Raw genomic sequence first — 20,564 nt, forward strand, 5'->3', positions numbered from 1 at the left:
AGTAACCAAATATGCTACTATAATTTAATAAATAAGAAATAACCATTCCAGTATGTATCTTAGTGTGCACAGTAAGACAGATCAAATCAAATAGGAAAACATCTGAGCACTAAGCCTGAGGTCTAAATTTGCACTCAGCTTCTTCCAATGGCTAACGGATGTTTAATTTTTGAATTTCACTGACCTCCAAATTTCAAAAAGAAAACCTTCTTAGCATGATGGTTAATATGACATTTGACTGATATTGGAGATGTTTGCGAATCGGATCTACTACCTTTGATACTATTAAATCTAAAATGATTATTTGAAAGTTCGGAAATGCTGGAAATATCCTACCACAAGGAGGCAAAATATAAATGGTTCACATTTACAATTCATTTTGTTTTAAAAATTTTCTTATTTATTTTCGTTTTTGACAAACTCGCATACCAACAGCTGATATACTGTATAGTAAAGTGAATGTTTCATCTTCCAAACAGCATCCAATGGGATGGAAAACTCCGACTGAAAGGTGGACACCGTGACCATACTCGCTAAAGAAAACGCGTAATAGGGGTCGTTTTTTCTCACGGATTAGATGGAAAGTGTGATGTACGAGCGTATATAATCAAAGGGTATCAAAAAGGCCGAAATTTGGGAAAATTGTATATTGTTCAATCATGATGAAGTACTTCTTTAGGGTGCAGGAAACATTTAAGGAATACTTGTTTTTAAGGCCCGAAAAAATCATATGATCATTACTTGTTTAGGGGCCATTTTGAAAGTCCATGTATGAGCATGGTGTCCACCTTTTAATTGTCGCTACCCCTCCCGGGACAGTATCAAAGGACCGTTTTGTTAATTAACGCAATCCCCCCTTCCTTTAAAAATCCTGGCTTCAGGCCTGCTAACGCGGGTATACAATAGAAAAAATAAAAGTTAAAACAACACCAGGAAAATCACTATTCTCAATTTTGCGGCGCGCTACGCGCGCAGAGTCTCGAACACAATTAAACTTTGCAACTTCCTGGCAAAATGAGTTTTTACTATTTCCTAGATGAAATACCGTAACGCGATTGCATGCAACAGACAAAAATACAAATTTCCTCGAGACTTTAAAACGTCATTAAAACAGTCAAAATTCACAATTTGCGGCGCGCTTCGCGCGCAAATTCTTATACAACTTTTGTAGTTCGGTCGTCCAAAGAATATATATATATATATATATATATATATATATATATATATATAATTGTATGTGTGTGTGTGTGTGTGTGTGTGTGTGTCATCATTGGTATTGGTACCGAAGGTCCGTTTTTTTAGTGACCGCACCCCCCCCCCCCTTGAAAAATCCTGGCTACGGGCCTGTAAATTCTATACTCGGTAAGAAAAATAATGTGCAAAGTGAAGGTATCACATTGATGGTAAACATTGTAGAGATTCTGATGTAATTTGTGAACGTTTTAATGATTTTTCTATTCAAACTGGATCTAAAGTTAGTGAGATTGACAGTGGAAGAATTGGTGATTTATATGGATATCTGCACGAACAACTGTCTCATTCTTTATTTTTTAAGCCAGTGACAGAGGAAGAAATAATCAGAACTGGTAAACTGTTGAAGAACGGGAAGAGCAGTGGATATGATGACATCAGCCCAACTGTTGTCAAACATGACTTGTATTACCGTATAGTTCAACCTTTACATCATATTTTTAATTCCTCACTCAGTACTGGTATTATACCATCTGAAATGAAAATTGCCAAGACCGTTCCAGTTTTTAAAAAAGGTGATCCAAGTTTGTGCAATAATTATCGCCCAATATCAATTTTACCCTGTTTTTCTAAAATTTTAGAGAGATTGGTGTTTGATAGATTAAATCTATTTTTAATTAAGCATAATGTGTTGTATGACAGCCAGTATGGTTTTCGTCACAATCATTCTACGGACCTTGCCGTTATTGAAGTTCATGATCGAATCCTGGATGAGTTAAATTCGGGGAATGAGGTCATTGCAGTCTTTATGGATTTATCAAAAGCTTTTGATTCTCTTTCACATTATATTTTGTTGCAAAAATGATATTATTATGGAATACGAGGTGTTTGTTTTGACTGGTTTAAATCATATCTGTTAGATAGGAAACAATACACTGTATTTAATTCTTGTACGTAACACACAAAAAATAATTAGCACAGGAGTACCCCAGGGCTCAATTCTTGGGCCATTATTGTTTTTATTGTATATTAATGATATTGTAAATATTTGTTTTGATTGTCGTTTTATTTTATACGCTGATGATTCTACAGTCCTTGCATCTCATAAAGATATCAATGTGTTGACTTGTAATTTGAATAGAAGTTTGGCTCAGATATCTTGATGGTTTAAAACAAATGAATTATTTTTGAATATTAGCAAGACAGTGTATCCGTTTTAAAAGGAAAGGTGTGCAACAGGAAATTGGCAATCTGTCTGTCAAAATAGATTCAGATTCTTTAATGTTTTATGATTCTGTAAATTTTCTTGGTGTCACATTGACTAGCACTTAAATAAGTTGGAAGGAACATATTAATTCTGTTTGCCAAAAAGTGTCTCGTTTTGCTGGAATTTTAAACCGGTTGAAATATGAATTGCCAAAGTCTATATTATTCATATTATATAATTCTTATGTTTTATCACATTTGACATATTGTAATTCTATCTGGGGGAATACATATTCTTCCCACTTGCAAAAGTTGATAGTTTTACAAAAGAAGGCTATACGTATCTGCACTGGCTCTACATATCAAGCGCCTACATCTGAATTATTCAAATCATTGAAAACTCTGAAGTTAATAGATATAAATAAGATGCAAATTGCCTCGTTGATGCAACGTTATCATTCACAAATTCTCCCTCCGTATTTTATGAATATGTTCATGATTAATGCTGATGTTCACACTCATTATACTAGATCATGTTACCAGATTCACCGATGGTCTTTCTCAAATGATAGGTCCAAATATTCATTACGGTATACTGGACCTGTATTGTGGAATGATTTGAACCTGAACCATGTTTTTAATGTACAATTTAATAATATTTGAAGAGTTTGTTCGCAAAAACCGATAAGTCCATTTTTGAAGATTTTGAAGTACGATCTCTGTCGTAGAGTACAAAATAATACCTTTTAAATGATATATTGGTCACTATATAAAGGTACATTTTTGAAGTTATGGTCAAAAGAAGCAAAAATTTTCTTATTATTCTTTTTATTTTTCTTGACCGTTAATCGCAAATATCTCGATTTGGCAAATATGGACTTATCGGTTTTTGCGAACAAACTCTTCATTTTTAAAAAACAGTATAAAAAGATTCTTCTGAGTTTATACTGAAGTTCAATGTGAAAGTATCGGTTTTAGATTTTGGGTGATATCCTTATGTATCTTGACCATGTTAATTTGTTTGTTTGTTTGTTTCTGTATGTTTTTGCTTGTTTGTTTTTTCAGTTCAAATCTGTTTCTATACATTATTAGGTATGCACAGTCTTACAAGCCATTTAAAGGCTTTCTTGTGCATTCCATTTTTCATCATTACAGTTGTATAGTTTGTGCTGATTTGTATAGCATATGAATGTAACAATACCTTGTGTTAACGTTGTTTTGTTTTTTATATGTCATGTGTTTTTTTATCCTTGTGGAATGATGGAAATAAACGAAATGAAATGAAGAAAAAGGCCTATTTGCTAGATTGATGTATAGTGACTATACCACCCGATTGCTGTTATTCGTAAAACATGAGAAACCACACCAGTGTCGCAATTTTCTTGCAAAAGTGACAGGGAAGTAGTCTACGTCCCTTCATCTTGAAACAAACTTTCATAGGGCCTACACACACGAATTAGAATTGAGGCCTAAAAGAACAATACGTGAAGCCAAACAAGAGATCAAACTGAGAGAATAACATAATATATAGCGTTAATTGCTTAAACCAGACCAGCAAAACAAACAAAACCTTATCATGACTATTGTGCGGGAAGCATGATTCTGACAAATCAATCTCAAGCTCTACCGACGGTGACCATCGAGAACAAATTAAGAATCATTCGATTAATCGTCAGGAGAATTATGGCATCAATCACCAATACAGAGAAGATAGAAACACAACAAAACTGTATTCAATGCAGGCAGTATTATTGGCTTTTCTATATGAAATCCTATGGAAGCAGGACACCTATTAGTATCACTTTTTTGAGACAACAGACTAGTCAACATGAAGAAGAGTAAGTGATCACCAATGTTCTGACCATACGAAAGTAGAAAGAGGGGACGATGCTTTCCAGCACGATCCAACATACAATTTGCGTCATTATGTTCTTCCATTTATTCTAAATCTTGTGGCAGGGGCGTCACCAGCTTTTTTTCAAGGGGGGTGCGTTTTGACACTAAATGTTTACGAGATTTTTTGGACAGACATTTGGAATATAGGAAGCTCTCAATCCCTAGACTTTTACTGTTTTTTGAGGGAAACCAAGCGGGGAAAGGGCACCGGCGTAGCTAGGATTTCATCTTGGGGGGGGGGGGGGGGGGGGGGGGTTAGTATGCGAGGGAGCGAGCAAGGGTAGGGGGAGGGTATGGAAGTGCCGGAGGGGGTTGTACCCCCTATAAATGGATTATGGAATGACGGCGTGAAACGACAAATTACTGGCAGCGATATCAGGAGAATGGCATAACGACTACATGCGAGCGAGGGGAGCGAGCGAGCTTGAAAATTTTGACATTTTACAGTCCCAAAACTGCCGATTGTAGCCATATTTTTTTTTTTGCTTTGTAAATTAAAGGGGGGGGGGGCGCACCGGGCGCAACTGCTGGCAATAACTGGCAGCAACATCAGGTGAATTGCATAATAATTAAATGCGAGCGAGCAAAGAGAGCGAGTTTGGAAATTTTGACATTTTACAGTCCCAAAACTGCCATTTGGAGCCATATTTTTTTGCTTTGGAAATAAAGGAGGGGTGGGGGGCGCAACGGGCGCATCTGCCGGTAATTACTGGTAGCAACATCAGGAGAATTGCACAACAATTCAATGCGAGCGAGCGAGCGAGCGAGCGAGCTTGAAAATTTTGATATTTTAATGTCCCAAAACTGCCGTTTGTAGCCATATTTGTTTGCTTTGGAAATTAAGGGGGGCGCACCGGGCGCAACTGCTGGCAATTACTGGCAGCAACATCAGGTGAATGGCATAGCAATTAAATGCGAGCGAGCGAAGAGAGCGAGCTTGAAAATTTTGACATTTTACAGTCCAAAAACTGCCATTTGGAGCCATATTTTTTCTCTTTGGAAATAAAGGAGGGGGGGGGGGGCGCACCGGGCGCAACTGCCGGCAATTACTGGCAGCAACATCAGGAGAATTGCGTAACAACTAAATGCGAGCGAGCGAGCGAGCGAGCTTGAATATTTTTGACATTTTACAGTAAAAAACAAACAAACTGCCGTTTGTAGCATATTTCTTCGCTTTAGAATTTAAGGGGCGCATCGGGCGCAACTGCTGGCAAATACTGGCAGCAATATCAGGAGAGCATAATGGTTATATTCGAGCGAGGGGAGCGAGCGAGCTTGAAAATTTTGACATTTTACAGTCCCAAAACTGCCGATTGTAGCCATATTTTTTTTTTTTTTGCTTTGTAAATTAAAGGGGGGCGCACCGGGCGCAACTGCTGGCAATTACTGGCAGCAACATCAGGTGAATTGCATAACAATTAAATGCGAGCGAGCGAAGAGAGCGAGCTTGAAAATTTTGACATTTTACAGTCCCCAAACTGCCGTTCTTAGCCATGTTTTTTCGCTTTGGAAACTATATTGGGGGGGGGGGGGGGCGCACCAGGCGCAACTGCCGGCAATTACTGGCAGCAACTTCAGGAGAATGGCATTACCACTAAATGCAAGCGAGAGGAGCGTTTGCAGCTATTTTATTTCTTTTTTTCGCTTTGGAAATTAAAGGGGGGGGGGGGACGCCCGGTGCGCCCCTCTCCTGGATCCGCCACTGGTAGTCAAGGGTGTGGGTTTATGTTCATGACTGGGGGAGGTATGACCAGCGAGGTGGCGTCGAAGTGACCAAGCGGGGAAAGGATGTCCAAAATCTGCACTTTAGAGCATCCCCTTAACTAATTGTGCGTGTTTGTTTGTGTGTGTGTATTATATACATGGTACAAGTTAGGAATTAGCCCAGGTCAAGTCTTTTTATTGGCAATGTAAGACATTTTTATAAAGACTAGTATGTACAGCAACACTGCAAAATCAATTATCTAGCTTTGATATAACGAAGCGTAAGGTACAAAGGTGTACATTCTACATCACATTGCGCAACATTGTAGCGACTCTTCGTTCGGATGTACTGAGTACACTGCGCACATCCTGCTTGTTATGCAGAATGCCAACCAGGAATCACAATCTTTTGTCGGGTCCGGGCTTTTTGAACAATGTTTCACACCATATACCTATTTAATTATGGCTAAAAGAAATCATAGAAAAATATCTTATTTCTGGATCATCCTTTCATTCAGAAGCAGTTTACTAACACTTGAACTGCTATTTCGGTAAATCTTTTTTTTTTCTTTTACCAGCGGATTGGGAGGGGGGCGCACCCCCCCCCCCCCCATAGTTACGCCACTGCTTTTGGGTGAAATAATTGGACAGATTTCTTGAATTCTAACAAAAAAGCAAGAAAATCTTTTCATCGCAGGAATTATGATTATGTGGGGTGGGACAAATGGTGCGCTTGCCTTCCGATATTTTTATGGGGGCAACTACTTTTGTTTTCTTTCAAAAGCAAGAAAATCTTCTCATTTCGGGAATTATTAATTATGGGGGGGGGCAAAACTAAAATATGCTTGCCTCTCCATTTTTTTGAATATTTTTTTTTAATGAGGCTAAGGCTCGCTCTTGGGCTGGCAATATGGATTGGTCAGAAGTAACGTACATAGACCCTACATACTTGTAAGTAGCACACGTACATGCAAACATGTATAAGTGCTCCGTATCGTATGGATGTACAGTACGGTCGAGAAATATAAACACTAATAGATATGTATAAAATCAGTGCTGCCAGAACCAGGGGTGCGAATTGTTTTTGCTGACGATTTCATTTGTGTGTGTGTGTGTGTGTGTGTGTGTGTGTGTGTGTGTGTGTGTGTGTGTGTGTCCCTGGTGCAAAACATTTAAAAAAATAGAAAAGAATGATTATTTAGCGTCCGGCGTTGATGTCGCTCGCAGACTGATTTTTTTTTTTTTTTTTAAGGATCTGAAGGGGGGTGCGTTCGCACCCAACGCACCCCCCCTGGTGACGCCCATGTGTGGTGATACAAAACCTTACATTTTAACCATCAAAATATTCCGTTGTTATTCATTCCCTCTATGTTTCTTCTCTAAATTGAAGTAATCTTGGATGTGAAATGTCATCTCATTTTGTAGGCCTGTTTGTGAAGTTAGTGCAATTTCATGAACAATAAAAAATGATAAGAAAGAGGAATAAATCTGAGCATTCGACAAAGTGCCACTCCTTCATATCAAAATGATCATACGTATGATACTAGTAATGATTCTACCGGGGTGTTGGAATAGATCCTCCCGGAGATTTAACGAGCTGAGTGTATTGCAAGCCCTTTCAATATCTATTCCTTTTCTTCATTGATATTCTCATTTCTTAAAAATATTAAAGGGACTGTAGTACAGTATACTGGTTGAGGTGGGGATTCAGGTTTATAACATTCCTAAGTGAGATAATGAGAAACCTCTTATGAATATGAAAGAGCATGTAACAAGAAGGATTCAACGTTTATTTGATGAAAATTGGTTTTCAAATGGCAGAGATATCCAAAAAAGTGATATTAATAAAAGGCGACAGGCCATGTCTTTTACTAGGATCTCTTTGTTTCACTTTGTTTTTGGACATCTCAGTCATTTCAAAACTGATTTTCATCAAATAAACTTTTGATACCCCTTAGAATTGCATGCTCTGTGGCATCTCATAGAGTCGTTTCTGAATATCTCGCAAAACATTAAAGTTAAATCCTCACCTCAACCAGAACTGTACAGTCCCTTCAATAATAATAACATTATTATCAAGAATATTCTATTTTTTTTAAATATCAAGAATTCAATGTTTGCTTATCAAGAATTCGATGATTAGTTCCCTGCAGAAAAAAAAAAAAATTTCTTGATATCATAAATAATTGTATTCTTGATATAGAACCCTGTGAAAATGAAATGCTGATAATGTATTTTTGATATAAAATCGTTGAATTTCTTATACATGTATCATTAAATTTGAATAAAAAAGCGTGCTAGCACTGCTGAATGAGCTCGAGTATTATACTCGGAGTATAGTCTCATCGTGGGACGATACTTATCGGCCTACTTTCAGGGGCTGATCCAGGAATTCTGTAAAGGGGAGGCGCCTTTACAAAATTAAAGGGGGTGCACGCCGCCCTCCCCCCCCCCCCCCATTTTTCTTTTTATTTCTTTAGATAAAGAAAAAAAAAGAGATAAAGATAAAGAGGGGCGCGCCCCTGGTATAGCCACAGATGGGGCCCACAGAACTCTTCTGTGGTATAGCCGCCCAGGGCGCCCCCTCTGGATCCGCCACTTGACATATAACGTTGTGCACGTACGTCGTGTACGCTGTCAGCTGAATCACCGCAGGCTGCCTACAGTACATGTGGTTTGTATTGCGCAACAAACCTCCAAACAGGTATCAACTCAAGATCGAAATGCCATTGTTTGACTCTTTAGTGAAAATAACCAACTAACTGTACACGTCCTTTGTCAGTAATGTAATGTTGTTTGGCTCTCAGATTCGTCAAATTCAACTAATATATTGTTGCCGAAATGTGACAAACGTTTGCCCCAAACTTCAGTCCCAGGTGTGCCTTTCCGTGTTAGTCAGAGATTTGTCATCGTGGGTTTCACGAAGATCTAGAGTCGCCCGTAGGCCCAGGGTGACGGGAAGATCCAGAGTTTTGGACGATAGTTTGTTGTTTTCGACATCGAGATGTGCTATATTTTATTTTGATTACATAAGCGGGATTCGCACCAGACCTTCGTGTAATGTAATGTGGAACAAATGTACTGGATTTGCAAGTACAAGTACAGCTAAGTTTACAGGTGATCACTTTGACTTGGTCTCGGACTTCCAGAACAAGATGCCGAAACGAAAAACAAAGGTGAGCAGAACAGAAGACATTTATGTCTGATATATTTGATAAATTTTGTCCTGGTGTACAACGAAGGGAATGGAAGGAGGCAAATATTTGAGAGACAAATAATTCATAGCCATATTGCACTGTAAAGTTATTAAAGTTGGTCTTTGAATCACAAAGTTTAGAAAAAATGCTGTAAATTTAAAGCAATGAATGACATTGTTTTTGCAATTAATTTATAAACATTAGACTCTCTACATGCCAGGCTTGTATTGTAGCTGTGATGGGATCCTTCTGACGTAGAATAGACTGAAGCAGACTTTTTTTTCCCCTTTATATCATCTTCAATGGAGTGATGTTTCATGGATTTATGTGCAAACTGGGAAATTAATGAGAATGTTCTTTGAAATTACAAAAGCATCCTAAGCATAAGAAAGTGTTCCTAGAAACTTTGGGACAGGGTGAGAGTTTGGTTGTCCTACCTCAAGTCAATTGTGTGTGTGTGTGTGTGTGTGTGTGTGTTTGTGTGTAGGCCCTATCAGTTCGGGAAACCCACTCACAAGGGGGGCCCCTCCTTATAAGTAACCCGTCCCCCTTATAAGTAACCCCGTCCCCCTTGTAAGTAACCCCCGGGGCACCCCTTATAAGGAGTCTCCACGCTTTTTTGCAATGCAACGCGAAAATGAAAGGACTGCGGCAATTCGCTTGATTATGTCCATAAAGCTTCACAAGTTTCCTAGTTACTCACGAAATTTGAGCAAAATCGGTTCGAGGCATCATATCTAAAATCATGGATTTATATGCGATGTCAAACGACCCATGCGAATGCTGAAATGCGAGCGATTACTGGCGTGAGTGTCGCCAGGCGCGGCGGCGCGGCAATGCTTGAGTGCAGACATGGCGACTGAGTACGGAGACTTTCGTTCATTCAGGTGGCTGAACGAACGAAAGTCTCCGTACTCGGTCGCCACGTCTGCACTCAAGCATTGCCGCGCCGCCGCGCCTGGCGACACTCACGCCAGTAATCGCTCGCATTTCAGCATTCGCATGGGTCGTTTGACATCGCATTTAAATCCATGATTTTAGATATGATGCCTCGAACCGATTTTGCTCAAATTTCGTGAGTAACTAGGAAACTTGTGAAGCTTTATGGACATAATCAAGCGAATTGCCGCAGTCCTTTCATTTTCGCGTTGCATTGCAAAAAGCGTGGAGACTCCTTATAAGGGGTGCCCCGGGGGTTACTTATGAGGGGGACGGGGTTACTTATAAGGGGGACGGGTTACTTATAAGGAGGGGCCCCCCTTGTGAGTGGGTTTCCCGAACTGCTATGCTATGTATGTTTTGACAGCCATATTGCTTTCATATGATGTATTAGCTATTATTAATCAAGAGTGTGTACAGATTTATGAATTCAAGAGTCCGCCACTTAAATATGGGCATTCTTCCCTGCAAAGCAGTGATGTATGTACCTGATACTATAGGCTAATTGGATAGACCTTTACATGGCGGCGCCACTCTTCAAAAATGGAAGGGCCCACTTCCGGGTTTCATCAGCTAACATATAACAGGCAAAAAAAAAAAAAAACCTTCCGACTTGTGTTGCCACTTCCAGGTTTCTTCAGCTGACAAGCAAAAAAAAAAAAGAGCGCAAAAACAAACCCTTGTTGTACCGCGCTCACACTTCAAGCAAGGTCCCTATTTCTAGTGCCACTTCTGGGGTAAAAAAAAAGATGGGGGGGCCCAAAGTGGTGACATCCTATGTATTTCTATGTATGTTGCACCCCTACTGACCCTGCTTTAGGCTTATCACCAAATTGAATTGGATCACTTGATGCCAAAAGGCAGAGGATTTAGAGTTGTTCAAAATTGAGCCAATTTGGTCAGACAAATCAAATTTCATTTTGGTTTTGCTACAGTGTATCACAACATGTAGTAACCTGAGCTGAAAGGCCAAATGAATCCAAGAACCTACATGAAAGGCAAATATTCTGTTGCTTTTGTTTTCTTTCTTTCTTTGTTACTTTCTTACAGAAGCAGGGAAATCATCCTAAAAAGGTGCAAAAGTTTGCCCATGAAGACCAGTTCAGCAATGTGGAATATTACTTTGAGAACGGTAATCATTCAGAATCAATATTTGACAGCTATGAAAGATTGGACACAGTACTTACTGTTGACTCTAAACTACATTTTAGTGGGCTATGAAATGTGTAGAAATAAAGACTGCCACTCTCTAAGATATATTGATAGCCTCATGTTTCCAGCATAAGTCTTGTGTGAATTGCAGACTGCAGGTATCAAAAAAGGTAAAATTCACAAAGTGACCATGTTTTGAAAATGATATGCTGTCAAGTGCAGCAGCTTGTTTGTCAGGATCATATAAATTTTAAAAGATAGGCAAGGCATATTCTGATGAATTGATGTAGATTTGATGATGTAGAGTTGATTTCAGAGTGATGTACCTGATTTCTGCAAACTGCCTGTTGGATTGATTGTGAAAAATTTTCCTCTGAATTCTCTTATTTTTCTGTAAATCCTTGCCATACAGGTCTTTCTTTCACAGTTGGATAAGGTTAGATGCTACATTAATACCAGCATTCATTCTACACATTTGTGAGGCCACTAATTGTCATTTATTGGACTTTTTGACTTATTTGTCAAACACGAATGAAGGCTGAAACCTTTAACCTTCCAACACATCCATGTCTGTGTAATTTTTCCCAACCCTCATCCCTCCCTCCCATCCCCCCCCCCCCCCCAATTTCCAGGTCTGAGGAAGGTCAAGCCATATGTGTACAAGTTTGAGACCCATGCCAAAGGGAGATGGTTTGGATGCAAGCTTTTGGATGTCTTCAAGAAGGAATTTCGACTGGAGACTCCCGAGTACTATGTGAGTCCAATTTTCCCTCCCCTCACCTCACCTCCATGGTCATCACTGATATAGCAGCAATGTCAAGTGTCTGTTTAAGACACCTGATTTCTTGATATGTATCATGTGATGGTCTGAGTCACGATACTTTATTGGTTGTTTTTCAAAGTATTTTATTTGAAATATTATGATGTTATTTGAAATATGATGTATTATGGGTTCAGATGAATATATGTTTGATGTAGAATAATGAATATCCCAGTGGGGGAAAAATGTTCATGTCCTTTTCTAATTGCACAGTAAATCCTGTCTCTGGTGAATTATGATTCTAAATGTGAGAGAGTGTTCATCAGTTTTTCACCCCTCTCTACATCTCCAGGAAGTGGCCATCAAGGAGGGCCTCATTAGGGTCAACAAGGGTGCCGCATCACCAGACCGCATCCTACGGAACAACGATTTCATGCAGTCCAAGGTACACCGTCATGAGCCACCGGTTTCTGGAGAACCCATCCAGATCATCGCCGACACAGAAGACTATCTGGTCATCAATAAACCGGCCTCCATTCCCGTAAGTTTGGCAGAATGCTCTTGAAGAATAAAATATTTTGAAGAACTTTCAAATTTTTGTTTACCAGCCTTTCACCCTGACCAGTGCTTGCCCCAATGTGGATGAACACTCAGTATGGACAGATAAATGTGCAGTTCATGTGCTATTGTCCATTACATCTTTATCAGAATGATTGGGTAAGATAATATTAGCTTTCCCCCTGCTATTAACTGTAAACAGCAGCATTCCTTGATACACTCCTTTTCGTAAGTATTCTTGTGAATATCTCATAATGGCCATTACTGTTTTGTTTTTTTCATTCTCCGTGACAAAGTGGTAAAACACAACTCTTGACCTTGCAATGCTGTAATAATTGTGAAAGTGGTGACAAAGTGAGATATTTCTACCATGTCATTGCCGCCACAAGATATACTCAACTGCACATCACAATATTTGTCAGTATGAAAAAAATATTGCCCTCACTAGAAATATTATGGAGCACATTTAAGACAGAAACAAATGGTCCTTGCCCAGGCAATATATTTGTGTGCCCTTTGAGGCCAGAGTAAGTTTTATCATAATAACATGTAGCTTTGTCCTGCAATGGAGATATAGCATTAATATGCCCCTATCAAAGCGACATTTCTCTTTTCTGTATAAACATGAACTAATATTCATCCTTGTTGCAGTGGGTCAATGTAATAAATTTGTCCTAACTATAATTTTCCAGAGAGAGCTGTTACTGGGCAATAGTGAATATCATTCTCATGTCCTCCCACCCTTTTACAGGTTCACCCCTGTGGAAAGTATCGGCGTAACACCCTGGTGTTCATTCTTGGTCGGGAGTATGGCTTTCGTGGTCTTCATAGTGAGTGTTGTCAATGCTTCTAGTCCTCCTCTAGTTCTTTTCAGTTCAATTCAATTCTATTTCTGAGCTTTGTTTTCACAAGGATTAACAGAGAATTTTAGGCAAAATATACATATGATTGATTTGGACAACACATGCTTTTAGATGATATCATGCAGAGACCTGTCAGCCAACATCAAAACATCGTTTAAAGTAATGCAGTGTCGTGTAAAATCAATCATTTTCACGTAGGCCTACAGATATTTTCTCTGTGAGGAGATCACAAACATTATTGCAAGATGTTCTTTTTGAGATTTGACACCAAAGTTATTATAAGTACACCAATGCCTTGCCGTTTGCAATATTTTCAGGTGTTGTTAAATTCATGGCTCAACAGTGATTCACAAAATTTGTGAAAATTAATCCCTCATGAAAATAAGAGCTTTTACAGTAATTGAGAATCCGATGAGAGCATATTGTATACTGCCATGGTAATCTCAGCATTTTATGAAATGTTTCTATCATGCAAGGTCATTGTGATTTGTTATGACTTTTTTCTTTTTCTGGATTACTATTGTTTTCAACTGTGCAGCATATCAGATATGATGAATTATCTGTAGTAGACAGCATTTCTTGTGACTCATTAGTTTGAGTTAAAGAGCCAAGTGTGAGAGAGCTTGTTTTCATCCTGAACTGAGTTGCAACTTAATACAGTGCTGAAAAAGAATATTCACATATCTGGATTTCCTTTCATTGTGATAACCTTGTAATGCTATTTTCCTTCGAAAAACTTTTTTTGTTTTGATTTTCATCAGCAATTCATCGTTTAGACAGACTGACTTCTGGGCTGCTCCTTTTTGCGAGGTATTTCATAAACTCTCCATAAATAGTTGTTTCCATGATGCTATTAATCCCTCTTTGGTGGATTTTACTTTCTTACAAGTGTACCTGAGTCGTACTACAGTACTTGTAAAGTCACTGATGTACAGCTAATTAAAAGTGCGTATTATTGGACACAAGACACTAACCCTCAGAACAAAGGTGAATTGTACGCACTAACTATGGCATAAATGTGCTCAGTGGCCCACAAAGAGCACAAGACTTATCTCCGGTTCGGTTCTAACCCCCAAGACCTGAGAAAATTTAATTAACAATGTTTGTCAGTACAGTGTCAAGAATGGTGAATATCTCGACTTGGGGCATCACATAGAACATTCTGAGCATCATTATGCAACAAGAAATATTGTAGGTGGCATGATATTACCGTAATTCCCAATTTGCCGTTTTCAGAACGAGGGAAGTGTCGCTCCGTCTGGATGCCTACGTCAGGGACAGACGGTTGGAGAAGATCTACCTCTGCAAGGTCCAGGGGGAATTCTCAAGGTGAGAGACGAGGTCAAAGTGAAAGGGACATTGATTCATTAGGCCCTCTTCTAGCTGGGAGGTGTTTAACAGCTCAACATATTGATCAGAGATTCTTTAATATGTAGGTTGATATTCTGATATTATGAAGTCTTAAAACAAAGTGACAAATCCCCCCCAGAAAAAAAAGAAATACATATTTAAAGTTAAGAGATGAGCCAAAATCAGATGAAGGAAGATGTTTGTTTTCTTAGTACCAGGTTAGATGCTAGCCCATCATGAAATGCATGTGAACACAACATAATGGACACTTTTGTGATATGACGATTGCATCTCAATTCTTTATTTCTATATTTAAGATTCTGTATTTGGTTTATTTACTTATAGTCCCCAAATTTTTTTTGTTGAATTTTTATTGAGAAATTTACTTTTTGTGTCCTGGAGGTTATGAGAAGTCCTTTGCTGCAATTCTGTTCTCCTTTTAAGTTTGACTGTAGCATTCCTGATGCTAGAAATCTACAGGTGAAGATCAGAATAGTTAAAAGAAAGAAGAAGAAGAAGAAAGAGCAAAGTTTTCTTGAATAACATCGGAGTCCAATATGCAACTATTTCAGTTTCGACATTGTAATGATCCACGTTAAACTGAAACCATCACCGAACAAGATATGATGAATGGAAAACAGACCGTAATTTTTGAAGTGATTTATGGAGTGAATGTTTTCTGTGTTTCATTTTTTGTGCTGAATATCACACAGAGGCTAAATATTTCGATTTTCGAATGCTCAACATCATTTGATGAGGTTAGAGATATCAAAATTGGTATGTATAGATTGTTCTGAAAAGAAGAAATAGTTTATGACTTCATCTGATAGTCCCATCCTATCTATTCTGTGTTTGCAGTGAGCCAGTGGAATGCGCAGAACCCATCTTCATCGTGTCCCACAAGATTGGTGTATGTCGAGTGAAGACCGATGGAAAACCATGCCATACCAGATTTGAGAGGCTCAGCTACGATGGAGAAACCAGTATCATTAAATGTAAGTTAAACTTTCTCAGATGTAACATGCAGTGGAATAGAGATTATAACACTATGAAAAACCATTTGAATGTATGAATTTTGTCACAAATTGCAATGCAAAGCATAGTCTCATGGTAGATGGAATAAAGAGCTTTATTGAAGTACATGGCAGATGTAATGCCATGACATTATTTATCATAATCCATGTGTTATGCCTAGAATCACTGTAGCACAATGACTGAAACTGAATATTAAACTATATATCTGATGTTAATCCTGATCACATGCAACTTTTCAGCATCTTTGCCACCAATCCTGACATGGTCTTATAAAAGTATAAAATCATGCTTCTCAATCAAACTAGATTCAGGATAATTTTTCTGGCAAGTGTACCTCTCATGTGGTTTGCATTTTTCTTTCACCCTAAACTTGATTTCCCCTGCAGGTTACCCCCTCACAGGGCGCATGCACCAAATCCGAGTCCACCTGCAGTACCTGGGCTTCCCCATCATCAATGATCCCCTCTATAACAACCCCGTCTGGGGGCCAGACAAGGGGAAAGGGGGCCTCCAGGGGCGCACAGACGAGCAGGTAGAAGCTTGATCCCTTTTTTGCCAAAACTACAAGTGTCTTGTTTGAGAAAGATGTATGCAGGGCTGCCAACCTTGAGTGAGAGTTTGGAGTGAGACTTTGAGGGAGCGAGCAACCAGACCTGAGGGATGGAAGTAATGGTGGTGGTGATGGTGGGATGGTGGATAGTATGGAAGAGAAGTGACCCCCCTCCCCCCTTTTTTTTTCCACTGAGGAAAGCTTTTGACAATTCGTATTTTATTATATGGTGCACTCTGGTGCATGGAAAGAGTGTGCCTGTGGGAAAACCTCAAAAGTTTGGGCGTGGGCATATTGAATGTTTGGATAATCGTGGATTTGGGGAACATGTCATTCTTACTTTCTGTTTGTGGAGCTCAGCATGAAAATTCTTTCATCAGAGTGAGATAGTAAAAATTTGGTGAATTGTGTGAGACTCTTGCTAATTGCATCAGAGTTAGCAGCCCTGTTTATGCAAAGATTCCCTCTCACACATACATACATGTATATACTTTTGTGCAATCACCCCCCCCTCCCCCCCCCCCCACACACACACCACCTTCACCACCACATACTAACAAACAGACAGATAAGAAATAACTACTGTATCTGCAAAACAATACATGGAAATCAAAGAACCCAGAAAGAAAGAGAACAAAACGATTCAGACTCCCATATTAGTACTTGTCAGAATTCTTGAGAATCTTATGTTTTCATAAAAATGAAAAGCAGAAGTGTACCCTGACTAGGACTATGCCTACACATTGGGAGTAAAGCTTGATATGTAAACTGCAAGATCAACAAAACTGTCAGAATTTGGATAAACAAACCATCAAGGATTATGAAGGATGCAGTCATTAATTCCTTTGTGGAATAAATTGCCATAAATTGTCAGCATTTGAGTATGTCACAAGGCTTGTAACACATCAGAATGGACTGCACTTATCCATTTCACAGAGTGAAGATTTGTTGAAAGTTGAATATTTCTACCACATTTGTTTGAACTACATACATCAGTCAGCTATGTTAAAAACATAGAATTAGAATTGTGTATATCAATAATTCTAAAGTCTAAAGTCTTAAGTGTGGGAAAGAAGAGGCAATTTCAAAACAGATTTGTAACTCTTCAGGCCTCATGTAGAACTGTTATGATCATCAAAATTTTTTACTTGGGAACTCTTGGTTTCTTTGATGCTTGTCTTTGTGAAGCTACTGAAGGATCTGATCGAGCAGCACGACATTGAGATCGATGCTGCCCTGGAGAAAGCCAGAATCCAGAACTTGATGAATGTCAAACAGACGGGTGATCAGGGAGGTGACAGTACTGCCCATGTCAATGACAGCACCACTCATGGCAACAATGATCTTGAAATGACCGATGGTCGGGTCACAAGACTTCAGGGTGGAGACAATTTCCCAAGCTGCTCATCACAAGACGGCAGAGACAGCGAGGCAGTTTTGTCCGTCAATCGTCTGCCAAACTGTGCTGTGCCAGACAATATCACCAGCAGTGATCGAGGACTAATTGCTGTGGACTCCACGTATGTAGCCACCTCTCAGCGTATAGCTTCAGTCGATGATAGGACCAATCAAGAGGAAACTTCAAAGGAGACCCGTGGAAGCCTTTTGTCCAGTGATGCTGCCACAAATAATCCTCAGGAAACACCAAGGACTAATCATGCTGTCCTGATGGAAACCAGATGCCATCAATCCTCGGGTTCACTGCATGGTAGAGGTATACACATTGATCATCATACTAAAATTAAGGCTATTAACCACGACAGTTCCCAGATATCACATATCTGTGACTTGGCATTCTATTTCTTTATTGCAATTTGTACTGTTCATTGGTAGTGTGTCATAGGGTGACATAGAAATTATCTTTCTTTTGAGCTCTTTGTTGTTCATGCATTATTGTTCGTTGTGGTTGCACAGTTCTCAAAACTTTCATGATTCCTACATGTTGAAGTGATTCTACAATTGCCAACACTGTTTTGTATTCTCACACTGTCATGGGGTATTCATCAAAAATATCAAATCTTTTCCTGTATAGGATTCACATTGGTGTCATTCCCATTATACTTGTCATTTGCACTCCTCTTGTGTGAATTGCTTTTGTTCTTTTTGCCATGCAGCAGATGCACATATACCAAGCACAGACTGTAAGCCTGATCAGGTCGTTGACAAAGGAAGGAGCGGGGAAAATGATGGAGATGGTGATGCCACCCAAGCTTACAAAAAGCCTGAAAGAGGGGCACTATATACGGAGTGTCATAAGAGTCAGCTGATGAATGCCAACATCAAAACCGGCAGGAATGACAAAGATGCCATGGACACGGACAAATCATCACCGCCAGCGTGCCGGGCTTCTGTCAGTCCAGAGGACGTCAGTGGTGGAGGTGTGAAAGAGGCGGTTGCCAGGGACAACAAGGTTAATGATGATGATGATGATGATGATGACATCAGGGAGCGGCTGGAGGATGAGAGGACAGACAAGCTAGTGGTGACCCTCTGCAGGGAGTGTCGTGACCCCATGCCTGACCCTGAGCCCCATGAGATGTGCATCTATCTTCATGCTCTGACATACAAGGTGTGTGGATAGCAGTTTTTTTTTAAATCACTCGTTTTTCAGTTCTGTTTGTTTTTTACTCAAAGTGAAGTGTTTGTGCAGCAAGGTCTTGTTGTAGATGTTAAAAAAGCTTTATACAATCTTTAACAGGACCCTCACTACCTTGTCTTTACTTCTAGTACATTTAATGATAGCACTTCAGAGTCAAAACCATGATAAAAGACATTTTTTTTTAGATATGATTTTATAACTTGCCATTTAATGACATGTAATGGTCATAATTATCAACGGGTAGCTCTGGACAGATCCCCTGGTAAATTTGGTGAATACGAGACTTTCAGCAACTGTCTTGTAAAAATCTTTTCTTTTTTTTTTTTGGTAGTATTTGGAAAAACAATTGAATACATTTTGAGACTTTGAACTTCTGGGCAAGGAAAATTATCTTATTTGTTATATGTCAATTACAGCAGTATACTATATAATAGGAATCCATTGTATTGAATATTTTGTTGAAATTGACATCTTCTTTCCTATCTTTCCTTCCAGGGTCCAGACTTTGAGTTCACTACACCGATGCCATCTTGGGCCGTAGAGCATTTCAACCGCACTGGCACTGAAGTCACATGACATTTTCTCCTTTGTTAAACCTAAAGAATGAAGTTAGCTTTTTATTTTTATGGTTGAAATCCACAGGTCAGTGTTTCTAAGCATGATTGAAATCTTGTAAGATTGCCAGAGACTCCAACTCTCCCGCTCTCGACGGGAGATCTCCCGCCGAAAGCCCATTTTTGAAGAATCTCCTGTTCTCCCGCTTGAGATTTAATTTCTCCCGCTTGAAATGATTTCCGTATCGTATGCAGAAAAATAAGCCTTGGGTAGCACAAGATAACATCTAGAACCCTAAAGTTGGACCCCGGCAGCAAGGAACTTTGCGCTTCGCGCGCACATCAAGTTGGAGTCTCCCGTTTGCTAGGGGTTTCAAGCGGGAGAATCTCCAGATCAGAAGGTGCTTGGGGTTGGAGTCTCTGGATTGCTAATACAGGTAAACAGCATTATAGCATGGTCACCAGGACCACCTCTTTTACCCCATTCTATCTGGTATCTAGTTGTTAATGTTTTTACAAAATAGAGACTCGATGAACACAGCACACTAAAGGAAAATTGAGACTGCTGAATTCACCTCATTACAAGCAATATGTGACCTGCTACAACAAAATGGTCCTAAAGTCGCGCACGGTCAAAGCCGTGAAAATCGAGTTTGAAGTCAGACCATCAAAATTGGTCAAAACTTACGATTTTCTGAATTTGACATATTATTAGAGTCTGACATGTCTTCTGTTGTCTGTCGAAATTTTGAAACAAAATGATGAAAGGAAAGACCAAAAAATAGCGTTTTTCTGGGCCATGTTTTTTGGCGTTTCAACGAAGCAGAAACTGGTTCGAACATTTGGATTGAGCGCCACAGATAGGCTCCGCCCCTAACAACGACCAGAGTAATCTCATTGGTCAGTTTGCTGCTTGCCGCTAACCGAAGTGTGAAGCTCGCACACTGCCCTGTTGACTGGTGCGTGCTGGCGGGGTGCGTGCTGGCGGGGTGCGCTATGCCCAGCCGCTT

General features: G+C 39.5%; 1 protein-coding gene across 1 annotated transcript; it reads left to right on the forward strand.

Moving 5' to 3' along the window:
• The first annotated feature begins 9,152 nt into the window (after nt 1-9,152).
• LOC139735577 (uncharacterized) lies at nt 9,153-19,576 on the forward strand. Its single transcript, XM_071646337.1, has 12 exons — nt 9,153-9,173; nt 11,184-11,265; nt 11,918-12,039; nt 12,398-12,586; nt 13,355-13,433; nt 14,228-14,276; nt 14,703-14,795; nt 15,675-15,811; nt 16,238-16,383; nt 17,590-18,109; nt 18,516-18,970; nt 19,496-19,576. The coding sequence occupies exons 1-12, from the start codon at nt 9,153-9,155 to the stop codon at nt 19,574-19,576; spliced, it is 1,974 nt and encodes a 657-aa protein (XP_071502438.1).
• Nucleotides 19,577-20,564: the final 988 nt, after the last annotated feature.

The sequence above is a fragment of the Diadema antillarum genome, unplaced genomic scaffold (assembly GCF_040938485.1).
Source record: "Diadema antillarum isolate AM-2024a unplaced genomic scaffold, OU_Dant_1.0 scf00000028, whole genome shotgun sequence".
NCBI classification, from domain to species: domain Eukaryota; kingdom Metazoa; phylum Echinodermata; class Echinoidea; order Diadematoida; family Diadematidae; genus Diadema; species Diadema antillarum.

What these genes read in the sequence shown, in the direction of transcription:
- LOC139735577 (XM_071646337.1), top strand. Translation starts at nt 9,153, where the DNA reads ATGCCGAAACGAAAAACAAAG. An exon ending in ATAAACCGGCCTCCATTCCC is followed by an intron (nt 12,587 to 13,354) that starts GTAAGTTTGGCA and finishes ACCCTTTTACAG; the next exon opens with GTTCACCCCTGTGGAAAGTA. An exon ending in AGGGGCGCACAGACGAGCAG is followed by an intron (nt 16,384 to 17,589) that starts GTAGAAGCTTGA and finishes GTCTTTGTGAAG; the next exon opens with CTACTGAAGGATCTGATCGA.